This window comes from Lepeophtheirus salmonis, chromosome 1 (genome assembly GCF_016086655.4).
Source record: "Lepeophtheirus salmonis chromosome 1, UVic_Lsal_1.4, whole genome shotgun sequence".
Classification (NCBI taxonomy): Eukaryota; Metazoa; Arthropoda; class Copepoda; order Siphonostomatoida; family Caligidae; genus Lepeophtheirus; species Lepeophtheirus salmonis.
This window is the reverse complement of record NC_052131.2, coordinates 45,193,107-45,207,952: the sequence shown is the minus strand read 5'-3', so window position 1 is coordinate 45,207,952 and position 14,846 is coordinate 45,193,107. Positions and strand designations below refer to the sequence as shown.

Here is a 14,846-nt window from a genome sequence, read left to right as displayed (position 1 = left end):
TCTTTTTTAAATACTCAATTTTTTACACTGACTTACCTGTTAGTTCAATAGAAATATGGAATAGAAAAAACTTATGTGAAGTTTTGCATAATATTGGAAAAATGACCTTACCGGTACATTCTAAAAAAAGAAACAGAAAATCAACATTTTCCTCCTCATAATTTGAAAAGGAGAGGGGCTTAACTGTGTTAACATTCTATTAGATTATCTGCCATCAGTTATAAAGGGCAAGGAAGGAAGTAAATACTAATATCTTCAGAAAATGCTTAGGATTTACAGCCTACAGTGAGTGAGGTTTCTCAATTCTAAGTGTGTTTAGCGTGTGCGGTTTTTTTGTTTTTTGTTGGTAAACAGAACAATGTTTTCTTTATTATCTAAGCAGATTTATTATTATTTAATTTTATATGATATAACGTCTGAGCATAAAGTGTAACCACGAGTGTATTTGCTCATGTCCTGAGGATTTGTGTTAGAGTAATTAGTGGGAGTCCTTCTTGGACGCAGAGTAGGATTGGTGATCGAAAACGGAGTCATTTCATCCAACAAATACCCTTGCTTCATACGGAGTGAGACTTGTGCCTGTTTCCTTCATCTTAGAGCTACTTGTAGTTAATTTAATGAAACGCAATGACAGCTAACCTTCTCTCTTGATCACCTAAAAAAGTAATTTTAAAATCGGCCAACTGGTAAAGGAGATATGGCTCTTTTTAAAGTCTTAAGCACTAGGTGGAGCTCACATACTGAAAAACTTTAATCACTGATTTTAGAGGTCATACTTTTTATAGAAGGTTGATTTTAGTATCAAATTATATGTTTGTTAGGGTGAGAAGCTTGAATTTGATGATATAAATAGTGTAAAAACAAGGGAAAGCAATGATTGTCAATGTTTTTAGGAGTAATTTTTTTTTTTTTTTAATAAGGTAAATTGGGCAAATTAAGCAGCAAAGGAAAAAATTTCATGTTTGAAATTGTTTTCCCAAAAAATGTAATTTTGTGTAACCAGCTGTGGATTTTTGAAATTATGTTTGAAAAAACTTAACTTTTCAAACTTTTTTCGAAAAAATTTAATGTTCTGTGAATAACTATGGACTTTTGAAAAACTTTGGAGAAAAAAAATGTATTTATTATCCTTTCATACTCTAAATGCAGCCATGGTATGGCAGGCTACTAGTCCTGCTTTGTATAAACAGCTCGTTGGATCGGAATTAATTATTCTACCTAGTGAAAAACACTTAAAACGATTAACTAGCAAAGTGGAAGTATGGGCATGATTTTCACTATTTCTTCATTACTTTGAAATGTTAATTTATTTGCTAAAAATAGTTCAAAAAGAAAACAGCCGAAAATGTTTGCATTTTTAAAAAGAAGAGATAACATCATAAAAAATATATTGATTCCATTCGTTTTATTATTCACATATAAAATCAAAGTTAATCAGGACCAAACTGATAAGACTGCAGTCTTTTTATATTTTTTAGACTGATCCAACCTTATTGGCAAGTGACGTGTACAGAATAGGTACATATAAAATTAGTATCATAATTAATTATGAATTAACAAGTCATTTTCTTAAATCATTTACTGGATTCAAATGAAGTACATCATGTCCAATTCAAAATGGGAATAGTCGAATTCTGAAGGATCATATTTTACAAATGAAATATATAGGTTGTGTACAAGTTACGATTTTGTAACAGTTGTAACTCGTATATGTAAGTTGTATGTACAAGTTGCAACCAAAAAAAAATGAGATGAATAACATAAAGAATTTGGAGCGCTTGTGATGAAGATAATACAATAATTTAATATTCTCGGGATAACCAATAAACATTTGATGTAATTTTTGATTTAAAAAAATAAGATAATTACTAATTAATAAGTATTCGATGTCACATTATAAAATTCAAATGATCATTGTTATACTACTTGTCCACATTTATTATTGTTTTTTATTACTGCTATAAAGAGGTAAACCATCTACATTTAAAATAGCACTAATCAGGCAAAATATTGTAGTTATAGACTTTTGGGCCAGGAATCTCAATACTGGACTCTTTAAAAGTTTCTTTACAAACACTTAATCAATGAGTTCTTATAAAATACTCATTGACTTAATGTTTGCTCAATTTCCATTCCAATTTGATTCACCACTCTTAAACCATCAGTAGCATTAGATAGACTGATGAAAATAATGATTTGTTGAAATAATGACTAATTACATATAAACTGTAGATAATATTTAGAGCCAAAAAATGAATTCAGGAGGTCAATTGACTGGTCATAAAATCGTGTAAAAATGATGAGCTAAACCAAGTGCAAAACTTTTTGCGCTTGCATTCTGAACAGTCTTTTTTTTCATTTTCCAAAGCTTTAATCATTATTCTTTTATTTTTTTAATGAGAGAGCATCACAGTCGAAAGTAATCATTAGTGCTTGTGCAAATGATTTATGAATGGCAGAGGACTGAGGATTAGTTGGGGAGATATAAGTGAAAGCCCCTGTTAGATTTAGAATAATATTGAATAATTCCTGCCTATATCCTCCCTTGATAGGAGTGGGATTTGTGTTTATTTTCTTCCTCTCATCGATATGTTCACAAAGTCGATGAACATGGCTCTGCCAGACAAATATATATAATGTCCAATCAAACAGATTTTCATTTAGTCAAGTCATGCTATCTACGATATCCTTCATTTCGGTCGAATAATTAGGGCTCATGGTTTATTCAATCAATGTGCGATAAAATAGGGAAGTCTTTTCGAAAGGATGACATCTTGTCCATTATGACAACAGTTGTGCAAAGCATTTCTTTAAAGTACACCTCCCAAACCAGAGATCCTGACTTTGAACAGTATAAGCAAACTCCAAAATTGAGAATACAACATTCTTAGAAAGATTTACTTGAAGTCAGATAACATTCTAGAATTATCTGAGCCTTTGCTAACCTTAGATGAGGAGCCTTCCATGTGATAGGTGTATTTTGGTATAAATAAAACAACATAAAATATGAATTTGTCTGACCTAATAGCTATATGGAAAAAGTGTTTTATCGAGCAGCTATCAGGTCAGGCAAGTTAAACGCTATATATTAATTATTGACTCAACATTGTTTAACAGAGCTATCAGGTATATAGATGCATCTAATGCGTCGTCTCCGGATTATAATGTTTAAAAGTAGCCATTACGAATTAAATGGCTCGCATTTCGCTTTTGTCTTCTACAGATTAATATTTTTGATTTTTTAATGCATATTCAATGTTCAGACTGATATTTAAAAAAATACCTACACGAAGTAAAATAAGAAAATATAAAGTTTATTAAAACTCATTAAAGCTTTTTGATTTTCTGGTTTAAAAATTATACATTGAATTGTTAAAGTATAATGAAAGAGGTTTTTATATTAAATTATACATATTAGAAAATTTATATAATATGTAAATGTACATAAATGATCTTGCTAGTTTTAATAGTTATCAAATATTATCAGATCAATAATAACTTTGCGCATCATTGTATAACGTAAGGGGAACAAGCTAACTGGGGAAGCAATGCCCACCCGGTGACACGGTCCATGTGCTGTCGCATTTCAAAATAATGCATTTCGTGTAAAAGTTAAGCTTGTAATAAATTTGTCTGAAAGGGAAATTGTGCAGCCATTTTTTATTTATTTGACAATAAAAAAAATAGCCTTAATAAGAAAACATGAATTTTTCAAATAATTTAATCAAAATAAATATATTAGTTTTTTTTTTTTTGTTTTAAAGATATTTTGATTTGAATTAAATTTTTCATAAATATTAAATTAACTATATATTTTTAAAAGTATGATGTAATTTATGTTTATTAATATAATAAATTGAATTTCATTTAATTATTGAGATATTGAAGGAATCTAAGGAACTGATATACTACCATGGCACCGGAAATCAATCTCTTCGGTATTCCTTCCCGGGAGAGTTGGTAGTACGGATAACGGATAATAATCTTGATATTTATGTTCCCAGTTTATAAAGGGGTTTTTCTTTCTAATTATTTTTCCTATTGGTAAATGTCAAAGGAGTGATTGTTTAATTATTTCTTTGTTACTCAATTTTAAAGGAATCAAGTTATAAAGTAACAAATATAAATTTTTTATCAAGTTATCTTGAATACAGTTTCTACAAAATGTGTTTAAAAAGAACAAAACCAAAATACTCATCGTATCTTTCAACTTTTGTTACATGGCAAAAAATTATTGGACATATGTTTGAGTGTTTTAGCCTTAAAGGCTGAATAAAGTCAAAGTAGTTATTATATTTAATTATCCACAACCTGGAAGAGGGAGGGATTCTAAGGAAAAGTAAAATAAAGTATTTCTTGATAAATTGTTTTTTATACAGAAAGAATACTCATTAATTTATCTATATGACATATATTGCATATGAACAATACCTATTTATTATATTATCATTTTAAATTGAATTAAAATATGCAATCGTATATAACAATAATTTAAGACCATTTTTCGGCCAAATGGTCCTACGGGAAAATGTACATTCTGCAAATTGTCCTTTCTCAAAGAAGTTTTTGGCCTATTGTCCTAGAACCGAATAAAATATGACCTAGAAATCGTGGGATACCTTTTTGTTGTTGCAACCTTAGCCTGATTTAAAGTAATAACTAGTGAATGTGCCCATGAAAGACAATAGGGAGTAATAAATATAAGTCTTTGTTGGACTTATAGTATAATTGTGAAGGGATGTCGGAGAAATTCCATCTTATATGACCTTCCTATATACCCAATACCGATACAATTCTAATAAAAAATCCCGATGCTGATTCCGATTCTTTAATATTTGAAATAATAGTTAAAAAATATCCTTTTGCTATAAATTTCTAAGAATTACAATTGTTGAAATAAATTGCCTTCCTTTAATTAATGTAAATAATATTTATAGTGATGTCCCGTGAACTGAATTTTGCTGCAAGAGTATTTTCGAGTTTCAAAAAAAAAAAAAAAAACACTCGAGGAATTACGAACTTTACTCGTCACTCACTTGAATACTCATTAATCACCCTACCACTTTTCCACGCTAAAAAAACTCGTCAGGAAAAAACAATCATATTTTTTAAAGAATGATTGAAACTCGTAATTTAAAAATTATTTTTCGTAATTTATTTTCCAAGATTAACTTCAGAATAAGTTAAACTAATTTTAATCATGTCCATAAGCGTAATTCAACCCAATATGTTTATATAGTTTAATATTTATTTTTTACTACATCAAAGATCAATATTTTATATTTATCGCATAAGAATAAGTCTTATACCCAATATTTAGTGTTTAGTGGTACTTATTATATGAGTTCCCTCAGAAAAAGCTTTTGTGTATGGAGTTAAAAGATAAATCTTTCTTTCTTTGTAAATAAATTTTCCGAACCCAAAATATGGTTTTTTTATATTTTATGTAGTAAATTGACATAAGATCTCAAACATAAGTTCAAAAACTTGAAACCCCTGTGTTCAAACTCAAACTAATTATCAGGCTTAACTGTATGATAGTGCACGGAACCTCGTCAGTGCTTATTTTAATTAAACTAATTATTTAGATGATTATAAGCTATTGGTTGTCTAAAATCTTTGTACGGCATTCTCTCATGAATTTTCATGTTCACCACAATTTAGCCAATATTCACATCCCCAATGATTACATATAGTCATAATTCATCATAATATAAAAACGAGTTATTATAAAAAAGAGTTCGGAGTTTTACTTATTTTTACTTTTCAGAAACACATTATTGAAATTGAACATCAAGTTAAGAAGAAATGACTATTTAAAATTTGGTGTATGTACACCACAGTTTTAGCTAAAATTGCAAAAATAAAGGTCTTCATATCACGGGATCGGATTGAAAAAGAAGAAGATTTTGGGATAACATGTGAAAATCTACATCTATACCAAATTTAATCAAATTCTGAGTTACTTTAAATAGTAGACATAATCTATGTCTACTGTATTAATGTCATATTTTATTAAAAGCGTAGCTATACATTTGCCAAAATACATATGACATAGAATATTTTTTACAACTATGTAGGTTTAGAGTCTAGAATTCCTTGATATTATTATTACCACACAATTATCTACTGCAATTACGATACGTAATAAATAATAATATTTTAAAATCGAATCAGTTTATATGCAACATATAATCAAAATTTGTCTTTCCTTAAGTAATTTCCTATTGATCAAATATATAACTGTACTTAGGAAAACTGTTTTCTTTCTATTACTACAATAGATACTTGAAGGATCTAATCTAATCAATATTATGTACTTCAAGGTAAAAATAAAATATTATAGGTATATTATGTAGATAAAAACCGTAGAATATGTTATAATTTATTTTACTCAAAATAAAATTGAGTGTCCTACAAATCCTTATTTCTCAACTATTGCTATTATATTTTATTAAATAAGACTTTTATGATTACAGTTATTAATCGAGAAATTGTTAAATCAATAAAAGGAATCAATTTTCCCCCTTTTTTTCTTCTTTTACGTTTATGCTTGTTCCTCACATATATATATATATATATATATATATGACTGCTATAATGTCACGTGACCCACTTACGTAACTAAAGAAAGAAAAAAAAGCTGGAAGAAGTAAATTTGAATTAATGATTGAAAAACGTCAACGTCGCCGTTGAGGAGGGTAAAAAATGGTACTTTTAACGATAAAAAATAATGATGAAAAGATATTCACCTATGAGGTAACATTAAATACCCAAGTGGAGAAGGTATTGACAGAAGTTGTTCGTTTAAAAAATGGAGTTGAGAAAATTAATCGATTAGCAGAAAGCGTCCAGGGTCTGTACTTGTAGTTTTCAGTATATCAATCACAATTATGAATTAATTATACTATATTATGAATGATGTAATGAAAGACTATTTTTAACATTTTGATTTAATTATATAGATCTAATTACGTATGGAGTATCTTGGCCTCCGGAACGTCGCGGCCTTCTTGTTGAACAAGCTCAAGAATTACGCCTGGACCCTAATCTAGACTTATCTTCTCGATATCCACTCCGAAATGGGCTGAAATTCTCTTCAAACCCTGATCCCCTCTTAAAGCGATCAGGACTCTCTATATCGGATTCTGAGTCATGTAGAGTCCTGCTTGAATCCACTACAGCCGCCAAGAATCTCTCCAAGAGCGACCCTTTAAAATGGGAGCATATCAAAAATGGTCTGGACATTATGAAAGGAGCCTTGAATATCGTGTTCCCCAAAGGAATCCCTCTCTTTGATCCTGTGAGAATGGAATTAGATAATAGAGAGGAAGTTGAGTCTTCTAACCTCTGGGACCCTACAGTGTATGGCCTATGGTTCACTAGTAAATGTTTGGAGGACTCAGAGCCATTGTATAAATATTTGGGTAAGTGAAAACCAATTCAGGAAAGATATATTTTGAAACTATAAATGCATTTCCGTGTACCTCCTACTCAAATAGGTAAAAACGAAAAGTCAAAATGCATAATTAAAGTAAGCAAGCGTGGACAAGGCCCTCCTCCAAAGGAGAAACCATTTAGCGATGAAGAGGAAAAGAAGTTGCTTCTCGAACAATATAAAAGGTCTGAAGTTCTTAAAAAGCTTGCCAAACAGGAAGATGAATCCTCTTCTGCTTGGGCCGATAATGATGAACTTAAAAAAAAAGTTTACTGGACTAGAGCATATCTCCTGGAAAACGGGGTTTTATTAACATCGGAATCATTTTGTGAATACTACCCACTCTGCATCTGTTTGAACATATTCGTAATTGTTACAATTTTATATTGATAAATGATGATTATATACCCGCATTTTATGTGCTAGCTGTTATAAGGACAACATTTCATGTCTGAAATAAAAGAGCTTAATGATACATTATCCTAAAGTTATTGATGGAACCTTAACATTTTTTTAAAACTTTTGTTACCCACTTAGACTTATGAGTCTGTGAAGTATGAGACGGTCCAGAGACGACTCTATCAGGATGCAGTTGAGAAATTGAAGACGTTATTAGATGACTCCAATGAAACTACCCGAAGCGGTACATCCCTACGTGAAGAGGAAGGACCTCTAAGTCATAATAGTTCTCTTTCAGATGAACTATCACTTGATGAAAAGAAATCTTATGCTTCTCCAAAGCTAGAAAAACTTATTTTACGCAGGATATCTTCAAGTTCCCGAATTGGTATAGGAAGACATCGATCAAGAAGATTTGGAGAATCAATTCACAATAATGGACGGTAAGAAAAGAAATACACTATTTGTCATTTTTTTCGATTCTTAATTATCTTAAGGTTTTATTAGAGACATGTTTAAAATGAATAAGAGACACAATAGTTGGCACAATCTTATAAAATTCAACGATGAAAATGAAGGGAGTCATCAAACAAGAAATGGAGAGGTTTATGATGATGTGGTTGGGCTCGTAAAAAAGCAAGAATGCTACATCAAACAATTGGAGGGAGAGACGAATTTTTGTCGTGATAAATTAAATAAATTGCTTCTCTACACCAAAGACCTTTTAGAGAACAAAAATGAACAAGACAAATCTTTTCAAACTCCCCTGATGGAAGGACTCAAAGATACAGATGCATGTAATGAAGTAATTATGCTTCATCATGATTTAAAGTCTTCAACTTCTACCTTCAAGCTCGAAAATTTTGCATTAAAAAAGAAAGTGGAAGCTATCCAAGAGTCAGAAAAATTAAAAGAGCAAAGTCTGAGGAAAGAAATTAGTGTATTGAGTGAATCATTGAATCATCTTCGATCTGAATTTGATGAAGTTACTAGAAGAGAATCTGAGGCTGTTGAACAAGTTAAACGAAGTGTGGAAGTAGCTGAGCAAGTGCGTTTGGAGAAAACTGATCTTGAGTTTGAGATTGGACAATTAAAATTGCAGATTGAGCGACAACAAGCTCGTATAAGGTAGGTTAGATCAATTAAACATATATACATTATTTATCAATAATCATTTCTATGGAGATTCAACATATTTTAATTTTTTTTTTTTTTTTTTTTAAAGGAGTTTGATTGAGGAGCAAGTAATTAAATCGGAAGAAGAGAGGAACTTTGCTGAAAAAAAGTATAAGAATCAACTTACACAAATAAAAGAAGAATTCCAAGCTCAAGTTGGAGAATCTAGTCGTATCATTTCCGAAAATGAAAAATTAAAGAACACTCAGAATGAACTTGGAAAAAACTTGGAGGATAGAGACAAATTGATACAAAATCTTCGCTCGGAAAATGATAAAAGAATAGCTGATCTACAATTGGAGATTGTCTCCACAGAAACACGAAGACAAAAATCCGATCAGGAACTTGCATTATTGAAATTAGATTTTGAGAGTGTCAAACATGATTTAAAGTCTGAAAGGTCCAGATTAGACTCTGAAGTGCGTTCTTATAAATCTCGGATATCTCGAACTGAAGAAATGTTGACACTTTCGAGAGAAGAGAATTTGAGGAATGTAGAAAGGAATGCTACTCTTGAAAGGGAAGTTAATTTAATGAAATTGAGTCATGAACACAGTACTAAAGACAATTCATCGAATGCTCTACTCGAGTCTTATGTTAAGGAATGTGATTCCGAGCGTAGAACTCATCGACTGATTGTTGAAAGATTGGAGGAGTTAGTTCGAAGACAAAGTCGGATTATTGGTGAACTTAAAAGTCAGTGCAATGACCTAACTGAGAAATTAGAATCCATTTCCAAAGATAAACTATCTGTCTCAACCGAAAGAGATGATTTGCGCTCACGACTTATCTTTCTTGAAAAAAAAAATTCTGAGTCCGAATTTCAATTACAGAAATTTGGATCTGAGATTCAATCTCTTCAAGACGAAATCGATCGGAAAGATGTTGAAATGAGGGAAATGGAGATTGAAAGAAACAATTTTTTAATAGATCAAAATCATCTTATCGATAATAAATTCATTGTAAAAAAAGCGGATAAAAGGTGCAGGCGTTCCCTTGCTCTCAATTCCTCTGCTATTACCATAATTAAGAAAAATCAAACCTCGTCTCCCAAACGTGACGACTTTTCTCGTAAATGAGATATGACACGGATCACTAGCATAAATTTGTATGTTTCATATTAAATATTTATTTAATATTTGTTTAGAACGTTGTTCAAAGTATTTATTTCATTATAAATTATTTCTTGATAAATTGTTTTTTCGTTTTTTTTTAAATATATATAAAGAGAGCTACTAATTCCTGGGAATATTATTATCTATTCATTAATTATTACTTCTGTCTTTCTTTTGGATGATGTGAGCTTCATAGACAAAGAAAGAGCCTATGAGACAAAAGGATGTTGAAAGAATCATTAATAGAGTAAAAGCTGATGGAGATAGAGTAGTAAATGAGTCCTTTGGTCGTTCTTTCGAAAAGAAATCGTCTGCATAGCCCTGAGGCCATCCAAATGTATCTTCAAATTTTATTGCACTTTTCCCGAGTATAGATCTTATAAAATTCCCTCTGAAGCATAGACTAGTACTATTACTAGAAGAACAAGCAAATTTCAACTCAAGTTCCCACTCTTTGTCCGAGGGACTGGAGGAATTCATTGATAGCTGTTTTTCAATGTTGAAAACCCACCTCTGAGACCATAGACTTTTGAGCCAGGAATCTCAATACTGGACTCAAAACAGGACTCTTCAAAAATTTCTTTACAAATACTTAATGTTTGCTCAATTTTGGAGGAACAGCTCTCAAGCTCAAGATAACCAGGGATAAATTGAATTTGTTTAGTAAAATACTCTTTGATCTGCACTAAGAAATTAAAATCAATCATTTTTAGAGTACAGTTATTCTGAAATAAATCAGAAAAGCTGTAAGTGATCTCAGTATTAAGACAAGGGTCAATCACTTCCTCAGGAAAGTCTCCAGTCTCTATATACTCTTGATAGTATAAGGTAACTAGAAACCGGCGGTGACTCTCAACATCTCCATAACAGTTATACGTGTTTGAGTTTATATAATTTTTCCACCATAATTGTCAAGTGTAAGGTAATTCAAGTTGTTGGTTTGATTCGAATCTTTGGTTGGGAATGTAACCTATGTAAGTTTGTATAGTAAAGGCATGATTAAAAAAAAAATTGATAACTTTACGAAAAGAATAAATACGTACTTGAAGGGAAAATTTCCCCCAATCTGCAGTAGTTTGATTTCCCCCCGATTTTGAATGTATTCCACGCCAACCAAGTATTCCTTGTTTTGTATTAGTCAAAATCTCGACAAATGAATCACTAACTATAGAACTTAGAGTATTCTTGACCTTAGTCATCAATTCCCTTGTTTCACAAGGAAGAGTTTGATTCAGCTCTCTTAGACCATCAGTAGCTCCAAGATAGACTGATGAAGATAATGATTTGTTGAAACAATGAAAGTTTGTAAAGTAATACTTTAAATTAAGTTCACTTGGACTCTGCAAACGAGAGATCAATGATAATTAATATATATATAGGCTATGGGAAAAGAAGCAAATAAATAGGTACATTTATGAGGACAGAAATGCCAGCAGATGAATTTATTGAACATGTAAATCTTGCATTCCTTTCATGAGATTTAAATAAATATAACTCAGTTCCATGAGAATAAGCATTGATAATAGTCAATGATCCCCCATGGGAACTCCATCCATGGGTCAAATACATCACAAGTCCTATAACTAAGGAAGTAATCCAGAAAAAATAACAAATCCCGATTATAAGTATTAAATCCAATCTTCTTGTTTCTGAAACTTGACTCACACTCAATATCAAACTAGCAGACTTGACATCTTTCCCAAGAACCTTAGATAAAGTTGATTCCGGTTTACAGGGAACTCTTTGATCATTGAGAAGAATGTAAGACACTTTTCCAATGCCTGGAGCTTGGACTCTAATTAGATAGTAATTCAATACATCTTGAACTGTACTGGAATCTCTAAATGACACATATAATGTTTCTTTGCATGCATGAACAGAACTCATTAAACACAAATTAATGCTATCTTCAGAGACACTCATGATGATCCAATGTAACTATAACAGAAGAAAAAAGAAAAAGGATCTGATAATACAGATTTGAAGCTGATGTACATTATGTATTTTAAAAGGATTTGAGATCAATAAATATATGCATGTATTGTGTGTATTATTACAAATTAATTATTGGATGGAACAATTTTTATCGAGTGTAGTACTTGCATCTACTCCGTTAGCGTCTTCACTGGAGAGAGTTGTAAGGATTGACGACTCTTGAGTCTGAAGATCAATTTTAATTTTTTCTGCACGAGACATCCACCTCTGAATTTTGGCATTCATTAAAGTTCGTCGATGACCCTTGGGCTCATTAATAAGAATAGGCATAATAATTTTGAGTCCAGACTCGTATTGTTCGAGAGCATATTTGAGTCTTCCTTCAGCTTCATATAATTCAGCTTGATGAAGGATATCAATACTACTTTTTAGACCTGGAGTACTCCCAGATAGCATGCTAAGCTCTTTGTATTGACTACTACTTTCTTTATTGGGAACTAGAGTTTCTGATGATTTATTATTTTCAAAGTTTTTAATTTTCCCCAAAGGCTTGATAGGACCTAACGCCTCCTTCAAAGTTTCAGCGCGTATTATGAATCCATCTACTTTTTTTCTGAGCAAAACTTTTTTGTTCGGATCGCTCTCATCATGAAGGAGAGGTACAAAATATTCCAGAGACTCTTTATAAAGTCTGGAATTAGAATAATTAATTATATTATTGATAGTTTTATAGAATAGATATGAGTTATGATGTACCTAAATGCAGTTTGAAAATCTTCTTTCTTGTCGGCCTCTATAGCTTGAAAAGACAATTCTAAGGCTTTGGCAAAACTTTTTTTGACACGGAATATGCTCTAGATCCATAAAAGGATGTGAAAGAAACTCTTCAAAGTCAATACGAGTTTCTGGATGTCGATCCAGACATCGTTTTAAAAGATCACTACACTTGACAGAAATTCCGGAAGTGGGGATTTCAATCGCAATATCCTCCTTGATTTTCTCATACAATTCCAGAGTCGTGGAGGATTTATAAGGTGCGTAGCCAAAGAGACATTCGTAAAGGATGACCCCAACGGACCAAATATCCACCTTGGCATCATACCTTTTTTCTAAAAGCATTTCAGGAGCCATATAGAGAGGAGAGCCCCGAATACCCATTTCCTTTTGAGAGAGTTTTATTTTTTTGGCAAACCCGAAATCCGCTAACTTGAGAACACGGCTCTGAGTGATGAGAATGTTTTGAGGCTTTAAATCCATATGAGATATGTTTTTAGAACGTAAGAATTGAAGCGCTAGTCCTAATTGTTGTAAAAACTTTTTGACGACACACTCTGGCAAGGATTTTTTTCAATCGAATGAACCTCGACAAGTCTCCTCCTCCACAGTACTCCATTATGATGTATATATAGGACGTATCCCATGTAAAATCGACCATTTCCACAATGTGCTGATGCTTAAGGGTTTTAAGGAGCGTAATTTCTGAGATAATGTTGTCGACCTCTTTTTTAACAAGGCCTTTTTTATAGATGGCTTTTACAGCAACCACTTCTCGTGGACCCGTTTTTTTGGTAGCTTTAAAAACTGTGCCATATGTTCCAGCCCCAATTTTTTCTCCAATGGAATAGTCCTTGAGTATAACAGGAGGAAGTGGCAGACTGGCCATTGTGTTAAAAGTTATTCTTAAAGTTCAGATTTGTGGAGTGAAAAAAAGGTCAATGACTTGCTTCATGGAATGAACAATGTCTTGAGGATCATAGTAAAAGTATTGGTAGCTGGGATTGGCCTGTGGATTGATGATCTCCTTTAGGAGAGTCCCATTGGGTGCGAGAAAGAGAATTCTGGGAATGTAGGATCCGTCAGGAGAGAAAAGAGAAAGGGATGAGGGCTCCTCGTTCTTGGAGGTTTGTATCATGTGGAAATGTGGACTGCTATCCCGGATTTCCTCACTGGAGGCAAATAAGGGTTTAAGGCGTTGACAAGCGGGGCAGCTCGGGTCATGAAGGAGAACCATTGAGGGCTTCACTTTCTTCCCATCCTTCCGGACTTGAGAAGACCAAGAGATCCAAGATATCTGATTGCCCCATCCACCTGATAAGTCTCCTTCTTCCTCTTCCTGACAGCGGGTCGAGATGGCGAAAACGGCCAAGAGGAGGGATAAGACTTTCATTCTATGTTAATGTAGGAGAAACTCATGGAATTACTCATTAGTGATTACTGATTAGTGATTACTCATTCTGATTCAGATTGATTCATTAGTCAAGTCTGCATCCAAGACATTGATACAAGGCTTTCATTCATTAGTCATTGTCGCCCTCAAAACTTAAAAGAAGAGATGGGGAAGTGATGGCCGGAATTCAATTCAGCAAGCTTTAATAATTTTGAACTTTATAAGCAATAAGAAATTAGCATTCCAACTATTCTATTCGTGATTTAGTATTTTAGTTCTTTTTTAAAATAGGTCTTCAAGTTAGCTAGATGTGGAGTACATTTAAAGGACAGTGACGTCGTTCTTGCCACCATGACGTCATTTCTCTCTTTATAATTAATACTATCACGAACATGCTATCTTTAAGATAAACAATGAAAAATTAAAAATATTTCATTTATTATTACTTTATTTATGTTAAAATTCTAAATTAAAACGATCGTTCGTGCGTAGAATATCCTTGTATATCCATGTTTTTCATGATAACTTTTTTTTCCACATCAGTAATAATTTTCAAAAATTCCTTGATTTGGGGGCTGTAGCCCCCCCCCGAACTCGAACGGCAAAATGATGCCTG

At 32.2% G+C, this 14,846-nt stretch overlaps 5 protein-coding genes across 7 annotated transcripts; 2 read left to right on the top strand and 3 right to left on the bottom strand.

Annotated features, from left to right (window-relative positions):
- The first annotated feature begins 6,625 nt into the window (after positions 1-6,625).
- On the top strand, positions 6,626-7,976 carry LOC121131793 (cilia- and flagella-associated protein 298-A-like). Its single transcript, XM_040727181.2, is given in 4 exon segments — positions 6,626-6,856; positions 6,966-7,427; positions 7,503-7,693; positions 7,695-7,976. Coding segments are annotated over 4 exon segments (858 nt in total). The 5' UTR covers positions 6,626-6,708; the 3' UTR covers positions 7,752-7,976.
- Positions 7,900-10,252, top strand: LOC121117466 (uncharacterized). Of its 2 annotated transcripts, none has more exons than XM_071894039.1 (3): positions 7,900-8,280; positions 8,345-8,965; positions 9,063-10,252. In XM_071894039.1, the coding sequence occupies exons 2-3, from the start codon at positions 8,349-8,351 to the stop codon at positions 10,090-10,092; spliced, it is 1,647 nt and encodes a 548-aa protein (XP_071750140.1). In that variant the 5' UTR covers positions 7,900-8,280; positions 8,345-8,348; the 3' UTR covers positions 10,093-10,252. The 2 variants fall into 2 exon arrangements, with proteins under 2 accessions (XP_071750140.1, XP_071750139.1); XM_071894038.1 differs by having other exon boundaries at positions 7,976-8,280; positions 8,335-8,965.
- Positions 10,152-12,467, bottom strand: LOC121131792 (uncharacterized). 2 transcript variants are annotated; one of them, XM_040727179.2, is made up of 4 exons: positions 12,228-12,467; positions 11,539-12,066; positions 11,172-11,468; positions 10,152-11,098 (listed from the first exon to the last, which is right to left on the bottom strand). In XM_040727179.2, exons 1-4 carry the CDS (start codon positions 12,231-12,233, stop codon positions 11,015-11,017), a joined length of 915 nt encoding a protein of 304 aa, XP_040583113.1. In that variant the 5' UTR covers positions 12,234-12,467; the 3' UTR covers positions 10,152-11,014. The 2 variants fall into 2 exon arrangements, with proteins under 2 accessions (XP_040583113.1, XP_040583114.1); XM_040727180.2 differs by having other exon boundaries at positions 12,186-12,327.
- LOC121117380 (serine/threonine-protein kinase ULK3-like) lies at positions 12,234-13,726 on the bottom strand. The gene is made up of 4 exons (XM_040711833.1): positions 13,379-13,726; positions 12,896-13,308; positions 12,318-12,754; positions 12,234-12,253 (listed from the first exon to the last, which is right to left on the bottom strand). The coding sequence occupies exons 1-4, from the start codon at positions 13,724-13,726 to the stop codon at positions 12,234-12,236; spliced, it is 1,218 nt and encodes a 405-aa protein (XP_040567767.1).
- A 24-nt stretch (positions 13,727-13,750) lies between these two features.
- On the bottom strand, positions 13,751-14,230 carry LOC121131795 (thioredoxin domain-containing protein 12). Its single transcript, XM_040727182.2, has one exon. The coding sequence runs from the start codon at positions 14,228-14,230 to the stop codon at positions 13,751-13,753; it is 480 nt and encodes a 159-aa protein (XP_040583116.1).
- Positions 14,231-14,846: the final 616 nt, after the last annotated feature.